At 39.1% G+C, this 24,500-nt stretch overlaps 1 protein-coding gene across 2 annotated transcripts in view; it reads right to left on the bottom strand.

Annotated features, from left to right (window-relative positions):
• Nucleotides 1-228: 228 nt before the first annotated feature.
• The window catches only part of LOC120477083 (copine-8), a 117,898-nt gene continuing 93,626 nt past the window's right edge, over nucleotides 229-24,500 (bottom strand). For both annotated transcript variants that reach the window (XM_039668490.2, XM_089126651.1), the window contains 7 exons: nucleotides 20,631-20,677; nucleotides 19,855-20,036; nucleotides 19,095-19,222; nucleotides 10,307-10,409; nucleotides 10,021-10,078; nucleotides 8,766-8,839; nucleotides 229-4,890 (listed from right to left, as the gene is read on the bottom strand). In XM_039668490.2, coding sequence (XP_039524424.1) covers nucleotides 4,702-4,890; nucleotides 8,766-8,839; nucleotides 10,021-10,078; nucleotides 10,307-10,409; nucleotides 19,095-19,222; nucleotides 19,855-20,036; nucleotides 20,631-20,677 — 781 coding nt within the window. In that variant the 3' untranslated portion in view covers nucleotides 229-4,701. The remainder of the gene's footprint in view (nucleotides 4,891-8,765; nucleotides 8,840-10,020; nucleotides 10,079-10,306; nucleotides 10,410-19,094; nucleotides 19,223-19,854; nucleotides 20,037-20,630; nucleotides 20,678-24,500) is intronic.

Below are 24,500 nucleotides of genomic sequence, written 5' to 3'. Positions count from 1 at the left end.
AGTGAGAAATGAACCTTCGCTCTCCACGGTCATGGAACTGCTATATATGACCCAACTACACTGTCCGACAAAAGACAACGGACTTCTTTTTTTTTTTTTGCCAGCGAAATTTTACAGAAATATGACTTCACTGGCACTTTTCTAAGTAGTTTTGTAGTACAAATAGTAGTTCATCTTACAACCAGAATAATCAGAAAATCCCATTTCAGACTCATAAAGCAATGTGTATACTGTATATTAAGAATGTTTATTCCAAAATTAGTACTTGATACAGAAATAATAATTTCATCATATGGACTTACTAGACAATCAGAACTTCAATCATGCTTTCTCCGTTTAATCACCGATTCCAAAAATTACAATATAATTATTTTTTTTTTCATACATGAGTTGTGCAAAGAAAATATACACTAGAAAGCAATTGTACACTAACACAAAATATATAACAATTCATCTGAAGGCATCACACAATTCCAAGAATTCAGTGAGAGATTAAGGCCATTTGTACAGTTATTTTCCTGTTTTTTTTTTAAAGTTTTTTTACTCAAAACACTAACAATAACAAAAGACTTGGTGAATCTCTTGTAAAACTGTACATGCAAACATAGTGCACGCAATATTAAGATATGAATAGCATACAATATAATATTTGGATATCTTCAGTAAACAAATTTCATGTGAGTCGAGTCACACATTTAAAAACACTTCGATGATGCTCGCCAAACTGACACACTCTCTCTCTCACACACACACACACACACACACACACTCCCTCACACAGGTGCATACTTACAGGTGAATGGGCTTGCCAAAGTGGCAGCTGCCGTGGAACCAGCAATGCAGAGAGGAACTAAACTGAGGGCAAGTACAGGAATGTTGAGAGCCAACATTCCCAGGAGAGAGATATGATCGTCAACTAAATCCCAAGGTTGAAGTGCTGCTTTTTCACACATATATTATTCTTCAACTGACACTCTGTGCAGTTCATGCATGCCAAAGTCAAGACGAAATTTCTCCTCAACATTCTTAAATCTTTTGATTTGATGCATTACACTTACATATGGAAGCTTGTTTCCACCACTGAATAAAAAAATAAAATAAATAATTGTGACTTTTTATCTCACAATTCTGACTCACAATTGCGAGTTTATATTTTGCAATTCTGACTTTTTTTCTCACAATTGTGAGTTTATATCTCGCAATTCTGAGAATCAGTAAAAGTCAGAATTGCGAGATAAAAAGTCAGAATTGCGTGATATGAAGTCGCAATTGCGAGATTAAAAGTCAGAATTGTGAGATATAAAGTCAGAATTGCGTGATATAAAGTCGCAATTGCGTGTTATAGTCGCAATTGTGTGTTATAAAGTCAGAATTGCAAGATATAAAGTCGCAATTGCGTGTTATAGTCGCAATTGCGTTATAGTCGCAATTGTGTGTTATAGTCGCAATTGTGTTATAGTCGCAATTGTGTTATAGTCGCAATTGCGTGTTATAGTCGCAATAGCGTGTTATAAAGTCAGAATTGCGAGATATAAAGTCGCAATTGCGTGTTATAGTCGCAATTGTGTGTTATAAAGTCAGAATTGCAAGATATAAAGTCGCAATTGCATGTTATAGTCGCAATTGTGTGTTATAGTCGCAATTGTGTTATAGTCGCAATTGTGTTATAGTCGCAATTGCGTGTTATAGTCGCAATTGCGTGTTATAAAGTCAGAATTGCGAGATATAAAGTCGAAATTGCGTGTTATAGTCGCAATTGCGTGTTATAGTCGCAATTGCGTGTTATAAAGTCAGAATTGCGAGATATAAAGTCGCAATTGCGTGTTATAGTCGCAATTGCGTGTTATAAAGTCAGAATTGCGAGATATAAAGTCGCAATTGCGTGTTATAGTCGCAATTGCGAGTTATAAAGTCAGAATTGCGAGATATAAAGTCGCAATTGCGTGTTATAGTCGCAATTGCGTGTTATAAAGTCAGAATTGCGAGATATAAAGTCGCAATTGCGTGTTATAGTCGCAATTGCGAGATATAAAGTCAGAATTGAGAGATATAAAGTCGCAATTGCGTGTTATAGTCGCAATTGCGTGTTATAAAGTCAGAATTGTGAGATATAAAGTCAGAATTGTGAAAAAAGACAGAAGTGCGACTTTTTATCTCAGAATTCTGACTTTTTTTCTCGCAATTCTGACTTTATATCTCACAATTCTGACTTTATAACACATACTGTAATTGCGAGTTTATGTCTCGAAATTCTGACATCTTTTCTCAGAATTGTGAGATATAAACTCGCAATTGAGACTTATTGGGCCAATTCTAAGGGGATACTATCCCCTCAGAATAGTTTAAATCTCACAATTCTGACTTTATATCTCGAATTTCTGACTTTATAACACTCAATTGCGACTTTATATCACACAATTCTGACTTTATATCTTGCAATTGCAACTTTATATCTCGAAATTGCGATTTATATCAAGCAATTCTGATTTTATAACACTCAATTGCGACTTTATATCACACAATTCTGACATTATATCTCGCAATTGCAACTTTATATCTCGAAATTGCGACTTTATATCAAGCAATTCTGACTTTATAACACGCAATTGTGACTTTATATCTAGCAATTCTTACTTTATATCTCGCAATTCTGACTTTATAACACTCAATTGCGACTTTATATCACACAATTCTGACTTTATATCTCGCAATTGCAACTTTATATCTCGAAATTGCGACTTTATATCAGGCAATTCTGACTTTATATCTCGCAATTTCGACTTTCCATCTTGCAATTCTGAGAAATAAAGTCAGAATTGCGAGATAAAAAGTCGCAATTAACTTTTATATTTTTCATTCTATGGTGGAAACAAGCTTCCATACTCACATGATGGAAAGTAGTTTTGCAGACAAATTTAAAATGAGTCCACTTTCTTTCTGAGTTGAGTTGATAGTCAAGGAAAAGCAGTTTACAAAGTATTTTTATAATAATATTATAAAATCATTAGAACACCATACCAGCTTCACTTTTTTCAGCCAATTTCGAAATTATGTTTAAGGTGATTTGTTATGATTATATTCAATCAGTAATTAAGCATACCAATAATTGAAATACGTTTTGGTTTTATTTTGTGACTTTTGTTTCAAACCTAAAATACATTTCTTCGGCAAATGTTATTTTTCTATAAAACACTTTTTTTTTGTAAAAAACAATGCATCATCCTACATTTGCTCAGTATGTTTGGCATTAGTGTTTTAAAAGACTTTTTGCAGCTACTTTATGTGTAATATTTCAATATTGTGTGTGAAAAAGCAGCACAACTGGGGAAAAAAAAAAGTTTTAACAGGGAATGTTCCCCCTCAACACGAGGCTGTCACCCAAAATAGTTCACTAGTGTGTGATGAAAAAATGAGTTGCTACATACTATAAGATTCACATTTACTATATGAGAAAAAAAGGTTTTGTTTTAGTATTTTGCAATGGTAATAATCAAGAAAAAATGAAAAAAAAATGTCAAAAGTTGATATGTGATTTTGGAAATAATTATTTTTCCTGATACTAGCAGCACATTTCTAAAATAATGGGATCAAAAATATTTCTAGAAAAGACTTTTGTAAATTAGGTGTATCTTATCAGGTTTCAACACTTTAATATTCACAATGAAATCCAAGGATTTCGTAATTCCCTATCTTTGGGCAAAACTACTATGTACTTATTAAATATGATGAATGAATCTACATGTTATTGGAAAAAAACATTACACAGCATCACCAAATCAACAGAAAAATGACAAAACATCCCTACAAAAAGTTTTAAGACAGAAAATAATAATGGCATCTGTGTTTTTGACCACTGGGCTCTTATTTGAGAGCAGCTGCTCAGAGATAAATGTTATGAAGCACGTTGCTATGAGGTTCTTTATGCACAACGAGGTGCCCGTCAAAAAAAAATTAAATAAATAAAAATAGAAAGTGAGTGAGAGAGAGAAAGAGAGAGAACGAGAAAAGGCCAAATAACATGAACGTTGCACGACATGCATCGCATGCCTGAGCACACCATTTCCATGCGAGAAATGTGGTTTTCCGCGACGACACCAGCCGCTGCGACCTGACGGGCTTGGCAAAGATAACATGCTGCGAGGATCATGTTGAAGATATACATTTATAAAAGTCAGATCCAACAGTAAGAAAATCATTAACATGTAAACATTGAGTGAGAGCTCAGAGAAGAAAGAAGAGGAAGAGATAAGAAATGACGGAAAAAAAGTCACATTTATGTACAACAGTCCGTTTGAGACTGGTGATTTGTTAGCCTTTTCCCAGTCTGAGGAAGAGGAAGCTGCTCTGCTGTTCTGAGACGTGGCGCAACATCGTCAGCTCGTTTCTTAGTCATTCCGTCACACACGCTCATCCTTCTTTTCGTGGTGAGCCAGAAACGTGAAGTTCATTCTATAACATGGCTCTCAGAAAACAAGCTAGCCAGGCATCGAGAGACAGAGAGAGAAACGGAGAGACATCCTGACAGAGAATGCCTGTAATGGAAGTAAACCTGTCCTCATAACCCTGTCGAAGCATGGTGACCATCTACAGCCCCCATAGTGCAAAGAGAAAGGGACAGAAAAAGCTGAGGAAACTTTCACCTCACTGAGTGATTTGAGAGATAGATACTGAGATACTGCAAGGCTCGCTCCTGGGCCCGTTTCAGATCTGAGTTTGCAGCGGGTGTCCTGGCGGTGTGTACGGAGGGGGAGCGGGAGATGGCTTGATGCCTCTGGTCTTCATGTAGGATAGGAACTGGTCTGGGATCTCAGCAAGAACGTCTTTGGCCAGGCGGGCCATGCTGAGGATGTGATTCCCAGTGCGATCGATGTAGTCTCTGAATGGAACAAACTGCAAAAGCAAAAAAACACATTCGAATCGATATTTGATGTTCACTAGAGCCCGACCGATAATGGATTTTGAAGGCCGATACGATACAAATATTTTTGGGTTTTAAAAATTCCGATATATCGGACGATATTTTTGTTTTTATTAAATATTGTTGGATTTCACACACGTGTAAAAGAAAAGCTAACTTTTCTGCACAAGATACGTTTGATACTTTTTCTCTATGTCTAAATGTTCACTCCTCGCATGTATAACTTACATTTCACAATGCAGGGACTGTAACTAGAGATATTCTAGTTATAAATACACTAATCATTACTTTATTTAGGCAGAAAAAGTTCATTGTGGTTTCCAAGCTCATTAATGTTAACGTTAGCGGTCTTCCACTGATGATAGTGGCATTAGCTAGCTTTGTGGTTAGCTAGTCTATGATGAGCCATAATTTAGCAATAGATAACATCATACTGCAAATTGTAAAAAATACATTTTCAATATAACAGGCCAAAGAGAGATGATTAAAGCGAGTTTTGTCCATTTTTATTTTATTTTTTAAATATTCATTTATCGGCCATTATAACTGCCGATACCGATATTATGGAAAATGCTTAATATCGGCCGATAATATCGGTCTGGCTCTAATGTTCACAGACTATTATTTAGTGATGTGCATAAAGAAGTTTTTTTTTTTGTCTGAAAATGCTCCTGAATGAGATGGGTCACTGATTTTTATTTGTTTATTTATTTATTTATTGGTTGGGAAAAAATGGAAAGAGCTAAATGAGGTTTCTTCAAAGGGATTATTGCTAAAGACTTGGTGCAAATAAAATACATTACCATCTTTAATTCAACAATATAGTAGGCTATTTAAAACGAAACAAAAATTCACATAAGATATTAAAGGAGTAGTTCACGTAACCAAACGGTTTAAGGTCCAAAAGACACTTTCAGTGCAAACTGCAAACTGTTCAAAGGGCTTTTAAGCGATTCTAGGCGACGAATAAGGGTTTTATCAAGTGAAACGATCACTCATTTAATAAATAAATAACAGTTTAAATTTTATAAGCTCAAATGGTCGCCTTGCTCTGTTCTGTGATCGTGACTCTCTTGTACGAATCTTTTTCTGAGTCATTTGGTTCATTCAACGAACGAATTGACTTGGAAAAAAGATTCGTTCATTTTGATGAACGAGTTCGAACAGGAGAGTGAACGAATGAACAAATCTTTTTCCGAATCATTTTGTTCATTCAACGAGTGAAACGAATGAATTGGCTCGGAAAAAGATTAGTTCATTTTGATAAACGAGTTCGAACAGGCGTCACAGAACAGAGCAAGACGACCATTTGAGCTTATAAAACTTAAACTTTGTTATTTATTAGTGATGTGTTATTCATCGTCTGGAATTGTTTAAAGCCCTTTGAACAGTTTGCAGTTTGGACCTTGAATCGTTTGGTTCCCACTGAAGTCCATTATATGGAGAAAAACGCTGGAATGTTTTCATCAAAAACCTTAATTTCTTTTCGACTGAAGAAAGAAAGACATGGACATCTTGGATGACATGGGGGTGAGTAAATTATCAACAAAAGTTTTTTCAAAAGTGAACTACTCCTTTAACATAATTCAACATCCATGTCGAAAAGCGTACATGACACATCGCACGTATTGTAATTCAACACGTCTGTTGGCAGTAAACCAACATGCATGATATAATGGCGGAAACAGACCAAATTCGGGGAATGTTACAAAATACATGTCCACGTAGAGTGGATTTTATGGTATAAACACACTCTTTATGTTGACTTTCATCAGGTGAAAATAATCTGAAGCAGGTCTCGCATTCATCTGCATTTCTGTGAGAATTTGCAAAGCTGAAAGAGCGATTAACCTGAAATGAGGGCACAGCCATCAAATGCTCAGCATGCCAATCAACTCAAAACGCCTTTGAGACTGAGAGCCAAATTATCCTAAGAGATACGGCTGTTTCTGAGAGCACTACACAGCCGATTAGTTAAGAAAAATTGGGCTTTTAAGTATGTGTTGGGCGCCGGGAAGCCGGATCCACTGGAATGTGTGTGTATGTGAGGGTGCATCTAATTGGACAAGCCTCCCTAGCCACCTATGATAGTTGATCATGCACACTGCCTGTTAACATATTCCTAACAAGCATGGAGCGACCCAGGAACATAATGATGACTGCCTCGGCAAGATGAGCGGGAGGAGCATGGAAAAAGCATTAAGAAATACGATTTCGAGAGAGACAGAAAGAGCTCTGTTCTTAATTGTAAAAAGCCAGCGGAGTTCAGTCAGAAGAACACAGAATGGCTATGTACTGTATGATGGTAATGGCTATAATGAACATAATTTGCATTCAAATTCATCAACTTACATGGTCTATGTTTTTAGACCTGGATAAATTCACAACACATGTTATCCACCATTTAAAAGAAAAATCTGAGCATTAGCATTTTAACATTAAATATCCAAAGTGGTGTGGCCCCTGGACCAGGATTTGAAAGGCTCTTTCACACCAAAAACAATAAATATAAAGATATGGTGACACTTCATTTTAAGTTACACATTACTACATGTACTCAACAGTACATTATGCATACTTACATGTAACTAAACCTAAACTGAATCCTACAGTAAGTACAGGTAGTTAATTAATATTATGCAATACTTATTTGAGTAAGTATGTTGTTAAAATAAGGTGTTACCGATAATTATGGTAGCATCCACACAATACATTTCTGTTACTATAAACAGTATACTAAATATAGTAATAACAGTAAAATTGTCAGTAATTATAAGTAACTAACCCTAACTCTACAGTAAGTCCATATTGTTAATAAATATTAATACCGATAATTGTTAGCATCCACGCAATAAAGTTCTTACTATAGTAATAGCGTACATTATGCATAATTACAAGTAACTAACTTTAATCCAAACCCTAAGAGTAACTCTACAATAAGTACATGTAGTTAATTAATAATCCTAAAAATGTATCTACGTCACAAAATAAAGTGTGACCGATAATTATATTAGCATCCACACATTAAATTCTGTTTATTATAATAATCTGAGTAAATTATTATTCCGTTAAAAGCGCGAATCACCGATGACATTCAATAAACTTGGCTTCCTACAGTATGTGGCAAAAAAATGTTTGATATCGGTGCTACCTGACTAGAAAATACAGAAAAAAAAGGCTGTTGTATTTCAAGAGTAAACGTTTAGTGGGAGTCAGTTAGTCAGTTAATTTGGAAGAAGAAGAATGGGGAGCACCTTCTGCCCAAATAAAAGTCCCAAAGCAAAATGCTGTTGAGTGCCAGTATAGATGGATGTTGCATTGTTCCAAGAGCAATACAATTTTCAGTTTTGAACATACTTTTCTCAATCGCTGTTTTATTAATAACCCTCTGTTGATCTGACGGTCCATGCGCGAGAATACAAAATTGCGGAAGTACAGTGTGTCATTTTTACAAAAGTGAGCGAGCGTTTAAGCTTATAAAACTTAAACTTTGTTATCTATTCATAAAACGAGTGATCGTTTCGCTTGATAAGACCCTTATTCATCGTCTGGAATCGTTTAAAGCCCAGTTTGTACTGAAAGTTTCTTTTGGACCTTGAACCGTCTGGTTCCCACTGAAGTCCATTATATGGAGAAAAATCCATTAAAAACCTTAACTTCTTTTCGACTGAAGAAAGAAAGACATGGACATCTTGGATGACATGGCAGTGAGTAAATTATCAGCAAAAGTTTTTTCAAAAGTGAACTACTCCTTTAAGTAATATAATTAATAAACATAAAATTGTAGTTTTTTTGTAATGTCCCTTTATTAATGGTGATGGTTTAATGTTTGAAATACTTCTGATACCTGTACGATGTCTCTCTCAGCGTATCTGCCCCTCGATGAGATTCTGACTTCATCACCATCCAACTCGATCATGGCTGAGGACACACACAACAGATAAGAAACACGCATGAGGAGTTAGCTGTGTGTTTGAGTGCCCCGTGATTGTTGTTTTGAGTATTTTAGTCTTGTTTCATTATTACTAAACCCATCTGCATTACTGTCAGCGCAACGAGGGAAACGGCTGTCACATTACGTGCTCATTTACTCTGCCGTAGTACACAATCCTTTTATCCACTCAAGATCAAGACCTGAGCATCACTATAAAGCACAAAGCACATCTAGAGGTACAATGAGCTGAATACAAAAATGAGGATACAAAGAAAATAGGTAACACTTTAGTTTAGGGTCCAATTCTCACTATTAACTAGTTGCTTAATATGATTGAATATCACTAGGATATTGGCTGTTTATCCGTACTTATTAATGCCATATTCTACATCCCTTAATCCTACACAATACCTAAACGTAACAACTACCTTATTAACTATTAAAGGCATACATCTCCTCTGGAAAGATGAATGTGTATTTAAAATGGGTCATTTATGTAAAAGAAATGTGAAATTATTTTTGAATTTGGAGCTTTCTAGACTGAGAAAAGCCTGAATGGAAGACTACAATTCCCAGAATGCACTTGCTTCGCTGCCTTAGGAGGCCACGCCTACCGGTAACAGAGAGCAGTAGTTAAACAACAACTCTAGGCTACTAGTGAGTCTCCGTGATGAGTCTGCCCGAAAATGTGTTTCGAGATCGCCCAAAATGTCCAGGATTCGGCTTTTGCGTTCTACAGTCGCCATTCGTCATGTTTACAGTGGCGAGCGGGACGAGTGAGGGCCGCGGGAGAACGACGCGAGGCCGGTGGCGTGATTACCGATGAGTGACATATGTGAGATCCCCTACTACTGACTGTAGCCTCATTAGCCTCTGGCCAAAAAATCCTCCGATGACGCAATCGGAGGATTTTTTTCCAGACAAAAAAATACCTAAATCTCTCGTCTCAGGGGGATATGAGGGTGGGAAGCATGGAAATTCGAAAATACTACAGGTTTTCTACTAATACAAAGCTTAATGCTAAATCCTGAAGTATCCCTTTAAACAAGGTCAAAAGTCATAATTGGACCGTAATCTAAAGTGTGACCAGAAAATATAAGCAAAAACTAAATCTATAAGTGGAGTCTAAATTACACTTAATAACTAAATGAAAGCATCCTTTTCTTACCGTCAAACTCGGCTGGTCCAACTCCGACAATAATAATTGACATGGGAAGACATGCAGCCTGGAAAGAAGAAGAAGAAGAAAAGCAGATAAAACAAGAATTTACCATGACTAATGTGTCTTTATTAGAATTATTTTAATATTAAAATGTAAATCTATTTATTTATATTTAGAATAAACATATTTAATGCATGCATTTGTTCTTTATTTATGCAGAACATTTACTCTAAGAGTGGGATTTCGAAGTTGATCAAGAGCTAAAGACTTGTGTAGTAGACCGAATACCCACATTAACAATGGACTCTTTTGTCTGGGCCATATCTGATATCACTCCATCCGTGATGATGAGCAGGATGAAGTACTGGGATCCGTCGTTTACTGAGGCAGCGTATCTGCACGAAAGAGCACATTTTTTACATTCATTAAACATCTCATTACTGGGGGGATATGCAGCCAAAGCCTCTGGACTGTAATATTATTTTGCTGTATTACTTTGCAGTCTGGCATCCCAGCTTATGAGGTAAATAATGTGCTCAGAAGCTATAAAAACGAGATGACTTTGGCAGTCCGACTGTATACACGTTACATAAACGTACAAACACTTTGAATAAAAAGGTTCTCTCCTCTTGACACCCTTCAACTCTGTGATTTGTGCTTCAAGCTGTGGTGAAATATCTACTACAGACTTTCAGTGTGAGGAGAAAGGATGAAATGGTCTCGGCAAATGTTTACCAGCTCCCGCTTTTCTCAGATCGACTTCGGTTGGATTAAAGCTTTGAAAAACGTAATGTCCCATTGAGGATTTAGAATATGATGCACGCTTAAAACATTTCTTCACCTGTCACTGAAAATGTGTAAATCTCACACTGGCATTTCGTTAAACACACATGACTGGAAACTACGAGCTAAATTATGTTTTTTAATCAAATGTACGTTACTAATACAATCAAAGTTCCAGAAATAAACGACATCAGAAACGCAAAATTGAGGTTACAGTGAAATGTATTAAAGGAGTAGTAAAAAGAAATTAAGGTTTTTGATGAAAACATTCCAGGATTTTTCTCCATATAATGGACTTCAATGGGAACCAAACGGTTCAAGGTCCAAAAGACAGTTTCAGTGCAAACTGTCCAAAGGGGCTTTAAACGATTCCAGACGATGAATACAGATTCAGATTAATACTGATCCAGATTCTGAACGAATTGACTTGGGAAAAGATTCGTTCATTTTGATGAACGAGTTCGAAGAGGAGAGTCACGAACGCGCATCACAGAACAGAGCAAGGCGACCATTTGAGCTTATAAAACTTAAACTTTGTTATTTATTTATTAAATGAGCGATCGTTTCGCTTGATAAGACCCTTATTCATCGTCTGGAATCATTTAAAGCCCTTTGAACAGTTTGCAGTTTGCACTGAAACTGTCTTTTGGACCTTGAACCGTTTGGTTCCCAGTAAAGTGCATTATATGAAGAGTTCAGATGCAAAAGCCTCTAAATGCCATTTGAAATTTTCTTCTTTAATGATGATTTTTATCAAACTTGTATATTTAAGTTCAGTAATTTCACTTAAATAACAATTAATAGGTAATTATCATTGCCATTTAAGTGAAATTACTGAACTTAAATATACAAGTTTGATAAAAATCATCATTAAAGAAGAAAATTTCAAATGGCATTTAGAGGCTTTTGCATCTGAACTCTTCATTTGGAGAAAAATCCTGAAATGTTTTCATCAAAAACCTTAATTTTCGACTGAAGAAAGAAAGACAAAGGGGTGAGTAAATTATCAGCAAAAGTGTTTTTAAAAGTGAACTACTCCTTTAATATAATATGTTCTCTCATCATTTTGCGTATACTGTCACAAAGATTCAAACTACTTTAACCAATCCTTAGAATTCACAACGTTTTAGTGTTTAAATTGTAAACCCTTGTGAAATGTGATCATTAGAATATTATGATATTGATATATTATGCATACTTCCAGCTACTATGAATACTAAATGTTCACGCTGCACAAACAAACAGTAACAACCAACAGTTGTTGGGTCGGCAATTGTCAGTTTTGGAATGTGATGGAACGGAAACCTTGACATAATCGGAACAAAACGAGAAATATTAGTTAATCAATTATAAACGAACATTAATTTACAGTAAACAACTGTATCATTAACATTAATACTTGCTTGTTGTTCACTGTTACGATATGTATTACACAGTGTAAAGATTACAGTTATGAAAGTCCATTTGAAAGTAATGCGTTACAATAAAGTTACTCCCTACAAAATAACTAATTGCTTAGTTACTTAGTTACTTTTTATGGAAAGTAATGTGATATGTTACTTTTGCGTTACTTTTTTTTATCTTGGCAGGGCTTTCTTGTTTGATTTTTCAATGACAACAACAAAAAAAGCTCAATTTTTGGCAAATGTAATGGCCCTTTCATTCTTAATTCAGCAGTAATAATAAAACTGAAACACAAATGTGATATTTAACTGATGTCACTTATTATTATGGTTGAATGGATCATAGAGGATCAGCAGAAAAGACATTGGTTAATAAAGTGAGATTAAATACATAAAGTGTGTTTGTATTATTTACCCAGATAGCAAACTGACATTGAAACAACGTTGATCTGGCATTGTTTTGCTCATCGAATTAACGTTGAAAATCGACGCAATTGGTTTGCTTTCCTAACGTTGAAACAATGTCGATTTCAAGTTGATTTTACGTTAGTTTTGAAGAATGGCGCGTCTGACGTTGGTTCAACGTTAATTCGATGAGCAAAACAATGCCAGATCAACGTTGTTTCGATGTCATGTTTCCACGTTGATTCAATGTCAGTTTGCTATCTGGGTAATAATTGTAGGTTTGAGTAATATTCTGAGTTCATATATCATAGTATTTTCCAGTGTTGTAGTCGAGACCACCTCACTCGAGTCCGAGTCGACACCGAGTCCATAGAGAGTCGAGTCCGAGACCAGAGACGGTCGAGTCCGAGTCGAGACCAAGACGAGTGAGGATTGATTACCTAATTTACTTTTATTTACTTAGAGAAATCCTTTTTTTTTTTTTACTGAATTTACTTAGTTTTTAAAAATATGATCAGGGTAAAACGGCCACATAGTAGGTGGTGTTAAAAGTAATTTTATTACAATTTGTCATGCGCAGTTGCGCACTAGAAAATCACCAATCACTGGGCGTGTCAATCAATTTAAAGAAATATTTTATTAACATACATTAATAATCATGAAAAATATTTTGAATTGAACTCGAGTGGACTCGGGAATAAGTCTGAGTCCTAAAAAAAAAAAAATGTTCGAGTACGAGTCAATTCCGAGTCCAAATGGACACGAGTCCATGACGAGACCAAGACCATTAAAATATGGTCTCGAGACCGAGTCCGAGACGAGTCCGAGTCTCGAGTACTACAACACTGGTATTTTCCCCATTTTGAGGAGTGAAGTGCGAAGAGTAAATGCCTGTTCAGTTAGTCTAGAACTACAATAAGCATCATGTTCACACAGCGTACACAACATCTCTGCACTTACTCACGATTCTCTCAACATGGAGACAAGAGAGATGTCAGTCAATAAATGGGCAAACAAAGTAACTTGCGTTACTCATTTAAAAAAAGTAATCTGATTACGTAACTTGTGTTACTTGAAAATGCGTAAACACTGATTATGTTTCCCAATGACATAACATCAAAATGTTGAATTGTTGGCATTTGTTGCCACAGTTTGAACCAGCTGAATTGAAGATTTTGCAACTATTTCTCCAGTAATAATGAGCACAGTGGAATGTCCAGGCAAGCAGCGCAACAGCTTTAAAAGAACAATTTAAAAGCAGTTTATTATTAAACTGCGTGGGCGCGACCTACGGCAAATACACGCGGAGAGATTAGAGCGGTGCAGTGTGACAGATCTGTCTTCAGCACAGATGAGTGGACCCCGCAGTGACTATGTGTGTTTGGAACACAGGGGTGATAATGACTTGATGGACTGTCCTTTACTTCACATCCTCAGAAAATCCATGGAATGGACATATAATTAGAAACACAGTGTGAGGACGTGTCAGTCCACTGACTGTTTGCTCCCTTTATATCATTAATTAGTGTGGATTTAACATGGGATTTGTGAGCATAGATGTCTGAAGTGCAATAACAAAACATAATGAGTTTTAGAAACATGTTCAAGTGTAAAAACGACCGAAAAATGTTGCAATAAATGGGAACCAATTTATTTCTATCATAACACCTGTATTAAAGTGTCTCGGGTATGGCCGTCTCATAGAGATATACCAGGGAACATGCACACAGCTACCCAGATGCAGAAATGAATTCGTTTCAGAACTGATTCAGAAATAATGATTTTGGCTTTCACTTTTAAACAGTTTTAAAACTAGTTAACACTAATTACACTGTAAAAATGAATATGCTTTATCCAATCAAAAAAACTGTGGCAACAAATTAAATGTAACAAATTAGAATTGAGAGATAATTAATCAAGTTAATTTCTTAAAAGTTAACCATTTAAAATGAGTAAAACTTACAACAACAACCAAAAAAAAAAAAACATAAATTGAAGTCACCATTGTGGTGATCGAGTTGTTTTAAAATGACGGTTTTCTCCTTCAGCGATTCTGCTTGTTAACATCAGGTGTTTTTAATGTTGCCAATTTTTGAAGTCTGTCTCTTAGTGAGATATTTTTGTTATTTTTTTGTTGTAAACTTTACTCATTTTAAATGGTTAACTTTTAAGGAATTATTTGATTAATTATTACTCAATTCTAATTTGTTAAATTTAATTAATAATATTGCTTGTAATCTGTTGCCACAATTCTAAAGATTAGATAAAGCATATTCATTTTTACAGTGTGCTTAATTTTTTCACCATTACCATGACTGTTTTCAGTAAACAAATGAAATGAACAGAGTAAATTAAATACAGTTAGATTTAAAAACTCTGCGTTTTATTCATAAGGTTCTTGATTTTTTTTTTCACATTGTAAATTTAGATGCTAAAAAAAACTTGTTTGTGCTGATTCAGCTGGAACCACACTTTTTATGAGACCCAAACCATTCACTGTGATCTCTATTATTTTGCAGCTAAGTATATCTTAAAGGAATGAAAATTCTATCATACCTTACTTACTCATTACTTACTATTTCCATAACTAGTACTGCTCGATATCTATATTGATATTCACTGAATGTCTTCACATTCATTCTAGAGACATGTCCGATTTGTAAAAGAAATGCTCTTTTGAGTCAGATTTTTTTAAAAAGCGACTTATTCAAGGGGAAATTGTGCCTCAACAATTTGCATTTCTTTACCAAACAAAATAAAAGAGCAAGATAATGACATTATCTTGACGACAAAGTGTTGATTCTCTGAGGAAAGAGCTAGCGGTGAATGCCTTGCTCTCTCAATTTATTTGTACGCTGTAGCAAGCCTTGTTATTATGTGGATGCTGAAATGAGCTTAGACACTTGCGCTGCAATTGATGCATAATGAATCCAGCCTTTTATTGCTGCTGATAGAGATGTAGAGGCTCGGGTTCTCGCAGCCCCACAAGCTGTTAAAAACATCCTATACAGTGTGAAATACTAAGTAAAGTGTCACTGGACATATACATAGAGCTTGGATTTTAAGAACATGATAAGATGAACTGGTCAAATTCTGCCCATAACAACTCATTTTTAATAGGACATGGAGATTTCACCATAAATATATTCATATTTCTAAAATTCATTCTACTTCTGCATTTGTATACACCTCTGGTTATTTACAATGACATATATTTTTCATATATATATAAATTGTAAAATTTTCAGTTAAGAAAAAAACCCCCTAAATATTACTGTCATTCAGCTTTTTAAACCCCATTCAGAAATCATGGGCATAATTGTGATTATTTTATATTGAGTTTAATACATAATTTTGTTCAGCTCAATACAAAGTAAAAATTTACCACATAATATTTTCATAATTTATCTTGGTTTTATAAAAATGCCATTTTAAATAACAGATTAAATCATTTTGAAAACAGCATGTTGTTATAATATTATAATGTTGTTGTTTTTTCACTTACGCAACGTAAGGAGCGCACAACAAAGGAGAAATCCGAATCAAAAGGCCACAGATTGTGCCAGCGCAAACCCTCTTTTGGCATTAAAAAAGCTACTGCCAGGATTTCCTCACGAAGAACCGCTAACATCCAATAGGAAAATTCAACTGCAGTAGCCACCGTTCAACCTGAAGAGGGCAGCACTAAGACGTTGTAGAAATAAAACACTTTATACACAAATGTCAAAAAAGTTACTCGAATCAATGACGGGTATTAATAAAGATCCATTCGTACAGATCATTAACTAAAAAAAGTTGGTTTAGGGTTTAGTTACTCATTAAATGATTCGCGCAAAGTGATTTACTAAGGTTTGTGCTCGTCAATGTACTGGTGTTTGCGCCATTATTAACTGTAGACGCAGACGGAGCCGAGGACACACCGAGCCAGGGTGACGCTGCAGGTCCAGGGGGCTTACGGCTCAGTGGAGCCAGTGTGACGGAGGTCCGCGGTGGAGCCGGAGAAAAGGTGGAGCCCGGTGGAGCCAAAGGGATGGAGGGGAGCCGTGTAACCAGCAGACCAGAATTCAACGGTAGAGCCAGGGTGATGTCTGACCAAGGCGGAGACGGTGGGACGGTGGAGCTGGTGGGATTACGGACCATGGTGGAGTTGAGGGAGCATTGAGCAAAGTCGAAACCGATGGGTTGGAGGCGGAGAATCCGACACACTTCAGGGGCCACACTGTGGATGAGCTGAGGGACTGCCAGAAACCAGAGGAGGAAGAGCTGATGAACAAATTCGACTTGGTAGAGGAGGTGGGAGAGGGAGGCTGGGGGAGGGGGGGGGGATCGCAAGAGATTCTGGGCTGGGACACGGCTATTAAGTCCAGTATATTCCCAGTGGCCATGTTCAGCACATTCACAGCGGTGGCAGTGTGGGCAGGGCTTCCATCCGAGTCCTCAAGCTCCATTAACTCGGCTCAGTTTGGCTTGTTGTTGACGGGGGGGGGGGGAGAAAAAAAAGGCAAACACACCGCAAAAATAACTTCTGTTTTGGTCCGATCTTTTGTCACATAACATGAGCACGACAAAGGAGAAATCTGATTTAAGGACTGGTGAACTTGGGAATGCTAACTTTAGCCTGCTAGCATTGAAAGCCTACGATCCCACCCTCCCTGCAAATCACCGTCCAAAGCCACGAATCCTCCAAAACAGAGACAACGTTATTGGATTACTTCATGTCTCATTCAGCTATGGACCAAATGAAATGAATGAAAGAGCATTAACCGCTTAACATAGTGATGGCGATCAAGATATGTGGAGACTTTCAACCAGACACAGGGAGTATATATGCTAAAGCAAATGAGGGAGGTAAATTACATAATTGATTAACAACACGTAAACTGAATGAGAACAGAACAGACAGGAACCCAAAAAGCATAATCCTCACAAAATGATTCTTAATACATAATATATAGAAATATATCTCCCTTTATATTTTAGGAAAGGTCTCGAATTAGAGGATTATCATATTTGGGTGTTCATGGCATCAAAAATTGTAAAAACCCAAAATACAATTCGACAAAATGATTTATATTCCTATTGGGTACTTCAAATTCCAGATCAAATATTCAGGCCATACCCATTTAATGTTTTCCTCATGATACAGACCAGGGACGATCTTATTTGGGACAGCATAAGATCAAATCTTGTTGTATTACCTCTTGCAACTCCACGGCTCATTTAAAGGTCATATATCACACCTCCGAGGCCATTTCGGATTGGATTATCTCTGTGTAAATGTGACACACTTTGTTTGGATGATGCACCTGGGGGTTAATGCACATTTTGCGAATATTTGGCTGTCGTCAATCTCTGAACATGTGCAAAATCTGCATTGTTGCAGGTTGTTGTTTGCTTGCTTCATTTCAGCAATAGAAGAATCATTCAGCTGCGCTTTATCCCAGTATTTCTAGTCAACCATCTCAGGTTTAATGTTTACCACATACAAAATTAGGACAGTTTTCCAAGGCATTTTTTTATCACAGTCAAAGTTGCTTTATTAAGTCGCAAAATGGCTCCAATCAACTTCCGCTGAGATGAAAAGATAAATGGCGGAGTAATACGAGAGACATGAAAGTAGAACCAGTATGTCATGAACAATGGTGAAATATTTACAGTAATGGTCAATATACAAAAATAATCCACCATTAAGTTCTGTGATCAGACTCAACTATTGTAGAGAGCAAAGTACTAAGAAAAGATAATCAACACTAATAATCAGTTTAATAATCTAAACTATTGGATTATGGAAAAAGGCCTGCAATGCTGTGCAACTGAGTGTTCAAGCTTGATTTTGTGTATTGTTTTGTTAACAAAATGTATCAGATTGCATTTTTTTTTCAAGTATGTGATGCATTCTTACCACCGCTATAGTTGAAATTAGTGTATGTTGTCGTCTTCAAGAGCTGAGCAAGTTAGTTAAAAGTTAAAGCAGTTTAAAAACGGTCACCATCTAATTTTTTGAAGGTAACCTGCCTACTTAAAGTTAGCACAAATCTGATATTTTGATCAACCATCCAACTTTTCGTATCTATTGTGAGTAAAATGGCTTCTCGCATGAGAACATACTGTATTGTAAGGGATCACTTGATCCATTGAGAATCGATTGGATCATGGAAAGTCTTTTGAGTTTTGAGAAGGTTCACGTACTGAAAACAACGTTTCCAAAACGATCCCCCTTCACACGGATACACAAAAAAAACGACTAAAAATGAGTCTATAGGCACCCAAAACTCAGTTGTCGTGTAAACAAACTTTAGATTTTAGTTGAAAACGCTGTCCTCTGAAGGCCTTTCTTATTCGATGATTGCTGAAAGAAGATCGAAACTCATCTGGCCATTGGGTAACATTGCAATACGTCATAGATAAGATGTCGCAGCGAGGAGTAGAGGACTCTTCCACCATAGTAATGCAACAATCCATAGATAAAAAGACATGTTCTGAATGTACCTGGCTACATGGTTGATGACAGGCGAGAAGTTGGTGGGGCCGAAGAGCTGAACGGACTTTAGACTCTGGTAATACGCTTCCATGACTCCTTCAATGCCATTGCAATATGGATTCTGAGGGTTTCCATTCTTTAGGAACATAGAAAATAAAATATTGCAAAATCAAATAAGGGTCCAACATCTGCTGTAGATATGATAACTCACAATGGAGACATAAATAGATGTCTACATTCTTTGAAGAGTGTTATGAAGGTGTTATGTGGTTGTTATGAGATCTTCTGAGTGGTTTTTAGTGCATTGCAATTTGATTGGTGGGACACTCGCTAAGTGGTTACTTTTTTTAAAACTACTCTCTATAATATTCTGGTCTCTGGTTCATCTTTCAATGTAAGTCTACAGATTTTTCCCTCTAGTTTCACCATTCATCAATTGTTCTATAACTTTGCTGACTGCACAAAAGCATTCAGTTCACTCTCTATAAATCAAAAATAACTAATGGTTTTGTTTCTAAGATGGAGTAAAAAGAAAGTACAAGAGATTGAAGTAGAGGCTTGTATTTACAAAGAGGGATCCGTCAAGTGTATATGTCTAAAACCTTGTTCTGAAATTGAAAGCTTTGTGAAAACTTCTGTCTGCAGGCAACACATAGTGAGAGAACATTCAGAAACATTGATATCAAAACTTGTGTCTGCATTTCAAACCTGCATGTCTACAGTGCGTAAATCTATCGCTTCAGGATAGGTGTTTTAAGAGTTGCTTACCAAGGCGAACTCATGGGATATTCTCCCATCAGGAGGCAGTTTGGCTCCGAACCCCAGTGCAGGGAACATCTTGTCGCTGTCATAGTCCTGTATGATCTCCCCCACAGCTTTAAGTGCCATGGCGTAGGTGTTGAGCTGATATGGACTCATGTAATGAAGGGAAGTGGGCTGGGCTGGGTTGCCTGGGAACCGTGTGAAAGAAAATGTGTACTTTTAGTGCAACTGTAGTCATATAAAGCATATTAATGCTATAAAACAATTCATATTCTAATTTTAAATATAATTCTGGTTTATTTACTTTTTAATATATGATAACCACGATTAACCACAGTGAAAATACATACATATTCATAGCTACATTATTGAAGAGTATAATAAATTATAACCCAATGTAACCCATTTTATAACCCATTTTAAAAATGTTTACAGTTATTTAACTAATTATAAGGTATATTTAAAAAATAATAAAACCATGAAAAGTTTTGACTGTTAATATATATATACTGTATATATATATATTGAGAGGGTGATATTATGAATCGAGAGGCAAAAAAAGCTAGTGATGTTTAAAAATAGATTTGCCAAGGATGGTCCAGTAATTCAGATGGTTTTGTGGTATTCCCTTTGAATCTCTGTATAATCACACAGATCGGAGCTCTTATCGCATTAAACCTCAATCATTATGATAGAGGATGGCTATTACTGGCTCTTTTTCATGCCTCATCTGCATACATTTCAATAATTTCAAACAGCCTTCTGATGGAGACGGCACTCACCGTTAGAAGCTGTGAAATCAATCGCCACTGTGAAATTAATCTGAGTCCTGCAACACAAAAGAGACAGAGAAAGGTAATGGTTATTTTAGTCATGCTTCAATCTTGTGAACATTAAGTAAATTCATTAAGAAATGGACATGGTTATAAATACAGCCTCTTCAGGAGCTTATACGGAAATAATAATTAATTGAGCTGTCGTTGAGAGGGTAAAAAGATTGTGTTTAAATATGTTAATGTGAATCATAAAAATAACGTAAAAGGTCATGCTCTGATGTACGAGACATTTGTGCATTGTGCACCATATTTCCAGATTTTTATCATCTGCAACTTATATAGCAATTTACACATTTCGGGGTGAAAAAAAATTGCATTGTGTTGTTAGCTTAGCAACATGCTAACGTTTGACTAATATGCGTTCTAACAAGGTGCTAACTGCAGCCGCTAGCCTCAGTCACTAGCGAGTCTCTTGAGGCCAAGGGAGTGAGGTTTATCAGGGTTCTCAAGTCTCACGCATTGGCCGTGAGACACACGCAATTCAACCAGTTCACACGCTCACACGCCACACCGTGTATTTCTCATGCTAAAAGGGCAACGTCAACCAAGTTGACCTGCAAGCTTTATATATAATGTTGTTGTAACGGTCACCAGGTGGAGTGCCCTTGAGAGTCACCAGAGGGCACTCCACACCAGATGTTCTTGTTTCTCACAAACTACATTTCCCAGAACTCACTGCCCGGACTCATCATCACTGATCACATTCACCTGTACCTCATTCACTGATTGCATTCACCTGTGTCTCATCCTGTTAGTGTCTATATATACCTTGTGTTCACGTTCAGTGTTTGCGAAGTCTTGTTGTACTGTGTGTCTGCATTTCTGAGCGTTTTCCGTGTTTGTGTTCTGGTTTTTGACTTTGGATTGTTTTTGGATTCTGATTATTGCTGCCTGCCCTGACCTCTGCCTGGTTCTTGGATTCCCACTGTGTATTCTCCATTGTCCTGTCTGCTGATTCTCGACCCTGCCTGTACGACTATTCTTATATTAAAGCTGCATTTGGATCTACATCTCCCAGTCTCGGAGCAGTTCATAACAGAAGACTTCGCCACAGATGAATCCAGCAGCACAAATCCGGGAGTTTGCTGGTCAGATCGCGGCCTTGGCCCTGGATAGCCGTGATCTGTTCCAGTATACCTGGGGGTTTGTTCCTCTCGCTGCCTCCTGCTCTCTCGGTGATGAGGCTATTAAACTGTGTTACCAGCTAGGGGCTAAGGAGGTCAACCCGAGGGAGCTCCCCAATCTCTCGGGTCTGAACTGGAGAGAGGCGGTCTCCGTTTGTGAAGAGAGTTTCATTCCAAAGCCTCATCACGTCTCAGCAGAGCTTCCAGAGCCTCGTCACGTCTCAGCAGAGCTTCCAGAGCCTCGTCACGTCTCAGCAGAGCTTCCACAGCCCGCGCTCACCGTCAGCCCTGCCGAGCCCGCGCTCACCGTCAGCCCTGCCGAGCCCGCGCTCACCGTCAGCCCTGCCGAGCCCGCGCTCACCGTCAGCCCTGCCGAGCCCCCGCTCACCTTCCAGCCAGAGACCGTACAGCCAGAGACCGTCAAACCAGAGTCTCGTCCCGCCGAGACAGCCCAGCCAGAGTCTCGTCCCGTCGAGACAGCCCAGCCAGAGTCTCGTCCCGCCGAGACAGCCCAGCCAGAGTCTCGTGCCGCCGAGACAGCCCAGCCAGAGTCTCGTCCCGCCGAGACCGTCAAACCAGAGTCTCGTCCCGCCGAGACAGCCCAGCCAGAGTCTCGTCCCGCCGAGACAGCCCAGCCAGAGTCTCGTCCCGCCGAGACAGCCCAGCCAGAGTCTCGTCCCGCCGAGACAGCCCAGCCAGAGTCTCGTCCCGCCGAGACCGTCAAACCAGAGTCTCGTCCCGCCGAGACAGCCCAGCCAGAGTCTCGTCCCGCCGAGACAGCCCAGCCAGAGTCTCGTCCCGCCGAGACAGCCCAGCCAGAGTCTCGTCCCGCCGAGACAGCCCAGCCAGAGTCTCGTCCCGCCGAGACCGTCAAACCAGAGTCTCGTCCCGCCGAGACAGCCCAGCCAGAGTCTCGTCCCGCCGAGACAGCCCATCCAGAGTTCCATGTCAGCCCTGCCGAGACAGAGACGCTTCACGTCACTTCTGCCGAGACAGAGACGCTCCACGTCACTTCTGCCGAGCCAGAGACGCTCCACGTCACTTCTGCCGAGCCAGAGACGCTCCACGTCACTTCTGCCGAGCCAGAGACGCTCCACGTCACTTCTCCCAAGCCAGTGTCTAAAGACAAGATGGCCGCCTCCAAGCCAGTGTCTACGGACAAGATGGCCGCCTCCAAGCCAGTGTCTACGGACAAGATGGCCGCCTCCATGCCAGTGTCTCCGGACAAGATGGCCGCCTCCAAGCCAGTGTCTACGGACAAGATGGCCGCCTCCAAGCCAGTGTCTCCGGACAAGATGGCCGCCTCCAAGCCAGTGTCTCCGGACAAGATGGCCGCCTCCAAGCCAGTGTCTCCGGACAAGATGGCCGCCTCCAAGCCTGTGTCTCCGGACAAGATGGCCGCCTCCAAGCCAGTGTCTCCGGACAAGATGGCCGACCCAGTGTCTCCGGACAAGATGGCTGACCCAGTGTCTCCGGACAAGATGGCCGACCCAGTGTCTCCGGACAAGATGGCCGACCCAGTGTCTCCGGACAAGATGGCCGACCCAGTGTCTGTTCCTGAGTTTGTTTCTGTGTTTGTGACAATTTCTGTTCTAGTGTCTGTTCCTGAGCCGGTGTCTGTTCCTGAGCTGGTGTCTGGTCCCGAGCCGGTGTCTGGTCCTGAGAGGGCATCACCGCCCAGGCCGCCCAAGGGGTCTTCACCACCGTGGCCGCCCGAGGGGTCTTCACCGCTGTGGCCGCCCGAGGGGTCTTCACCGCCGTGGCCGCCCGAGGGGTCTTCACCGCCGTGGCCGCCCGAGGAGGCTGCTCCGCCCTGGCCGCCTGCACAGCCTGCTCCGCCCTGGCCGCCTGCACGGCCTGCTCCGCCCTGGCCGCCTGCACAGCCTGCTCCACCCTGGTCTTCCGTCCTAGTCTCCAGGCCCTGTTCTGCTCCACAGGCCTGGCCCTCCATCCCTCCCCCTTATCCGCCTCTGCTCCACCTCCCTCCTGAACTGTTTTTGGAGCGTCTGGAAGCCGCTCTTTGGGGGGGGGCTATGTAACGGTCACCAGGTGGAGTGCCCTTGAGAGTCACCAGAGGGCACTCCACACCAGATGTTCTTGTTTCTCACAAACTACATTTCCCAGAACTCACTGCCCGGACTCATCATCACTGATCACATTCACCTGTACCTCATTCACTGATTGCATTCACCTGTGTCTCATCCTGTTAGTGTCTATATATACCTTGTGTTCACGTTCAGTGTTTGCGAAGTCTTGTTGTACTGTGTGTCTGCATTTCTGAGCGTTTTCCGTGTTTGTGTTCTGGTTTTTGACTTTGGATTGTTTTTGGATTCTGATTATTGCTGCCTGCCCTGACCTCTGCCTGGTTCTTGGATTCCCACTGTGTATTCTCCATTGTCCTGTCTGCTGATTCTCGACCCTGCCTGTACGACTATTCTTATATTAAAGCTGCATTTGGATCTACATCTCCCAGTCTCGGAGCAGTTCATAACAGATGTATACGAGCCGTAGGCACACAAAGTGAAGTTTCCTGCCGCCAGCACGTATCTCTCGGACAGATTGCGTTCGTTAGGCATCATAGACGCGCAAACACACGGAAGTTGACGGAACATTCTCGCCCACTGTATGTTCGTTACTAGGGAACCAACAACATTCCCTAGCGCGAACATTTTTAGGCTAGAACATTTGATAT

The sequence above is a fragment of the Pimephales promelas genome, chromosome 24 (assembly GCF_988280905.1).
Source record: "Pimephales promelas chromosome 24, fPimPro1.hap1.1, whole genome shotgun sequence".
Lineage (NCBI taxonomy): Eukaryota > Metazoa > Chordata > Actinopteri > Cypriniformes > Leuciscidae > Pimephales > Pimephales promelas.
The sequence above is the reverse complement of the archived record's forward strand: the minus strand, read 5'-3'. Positions and strand labels throughout refer to the sequence as shown.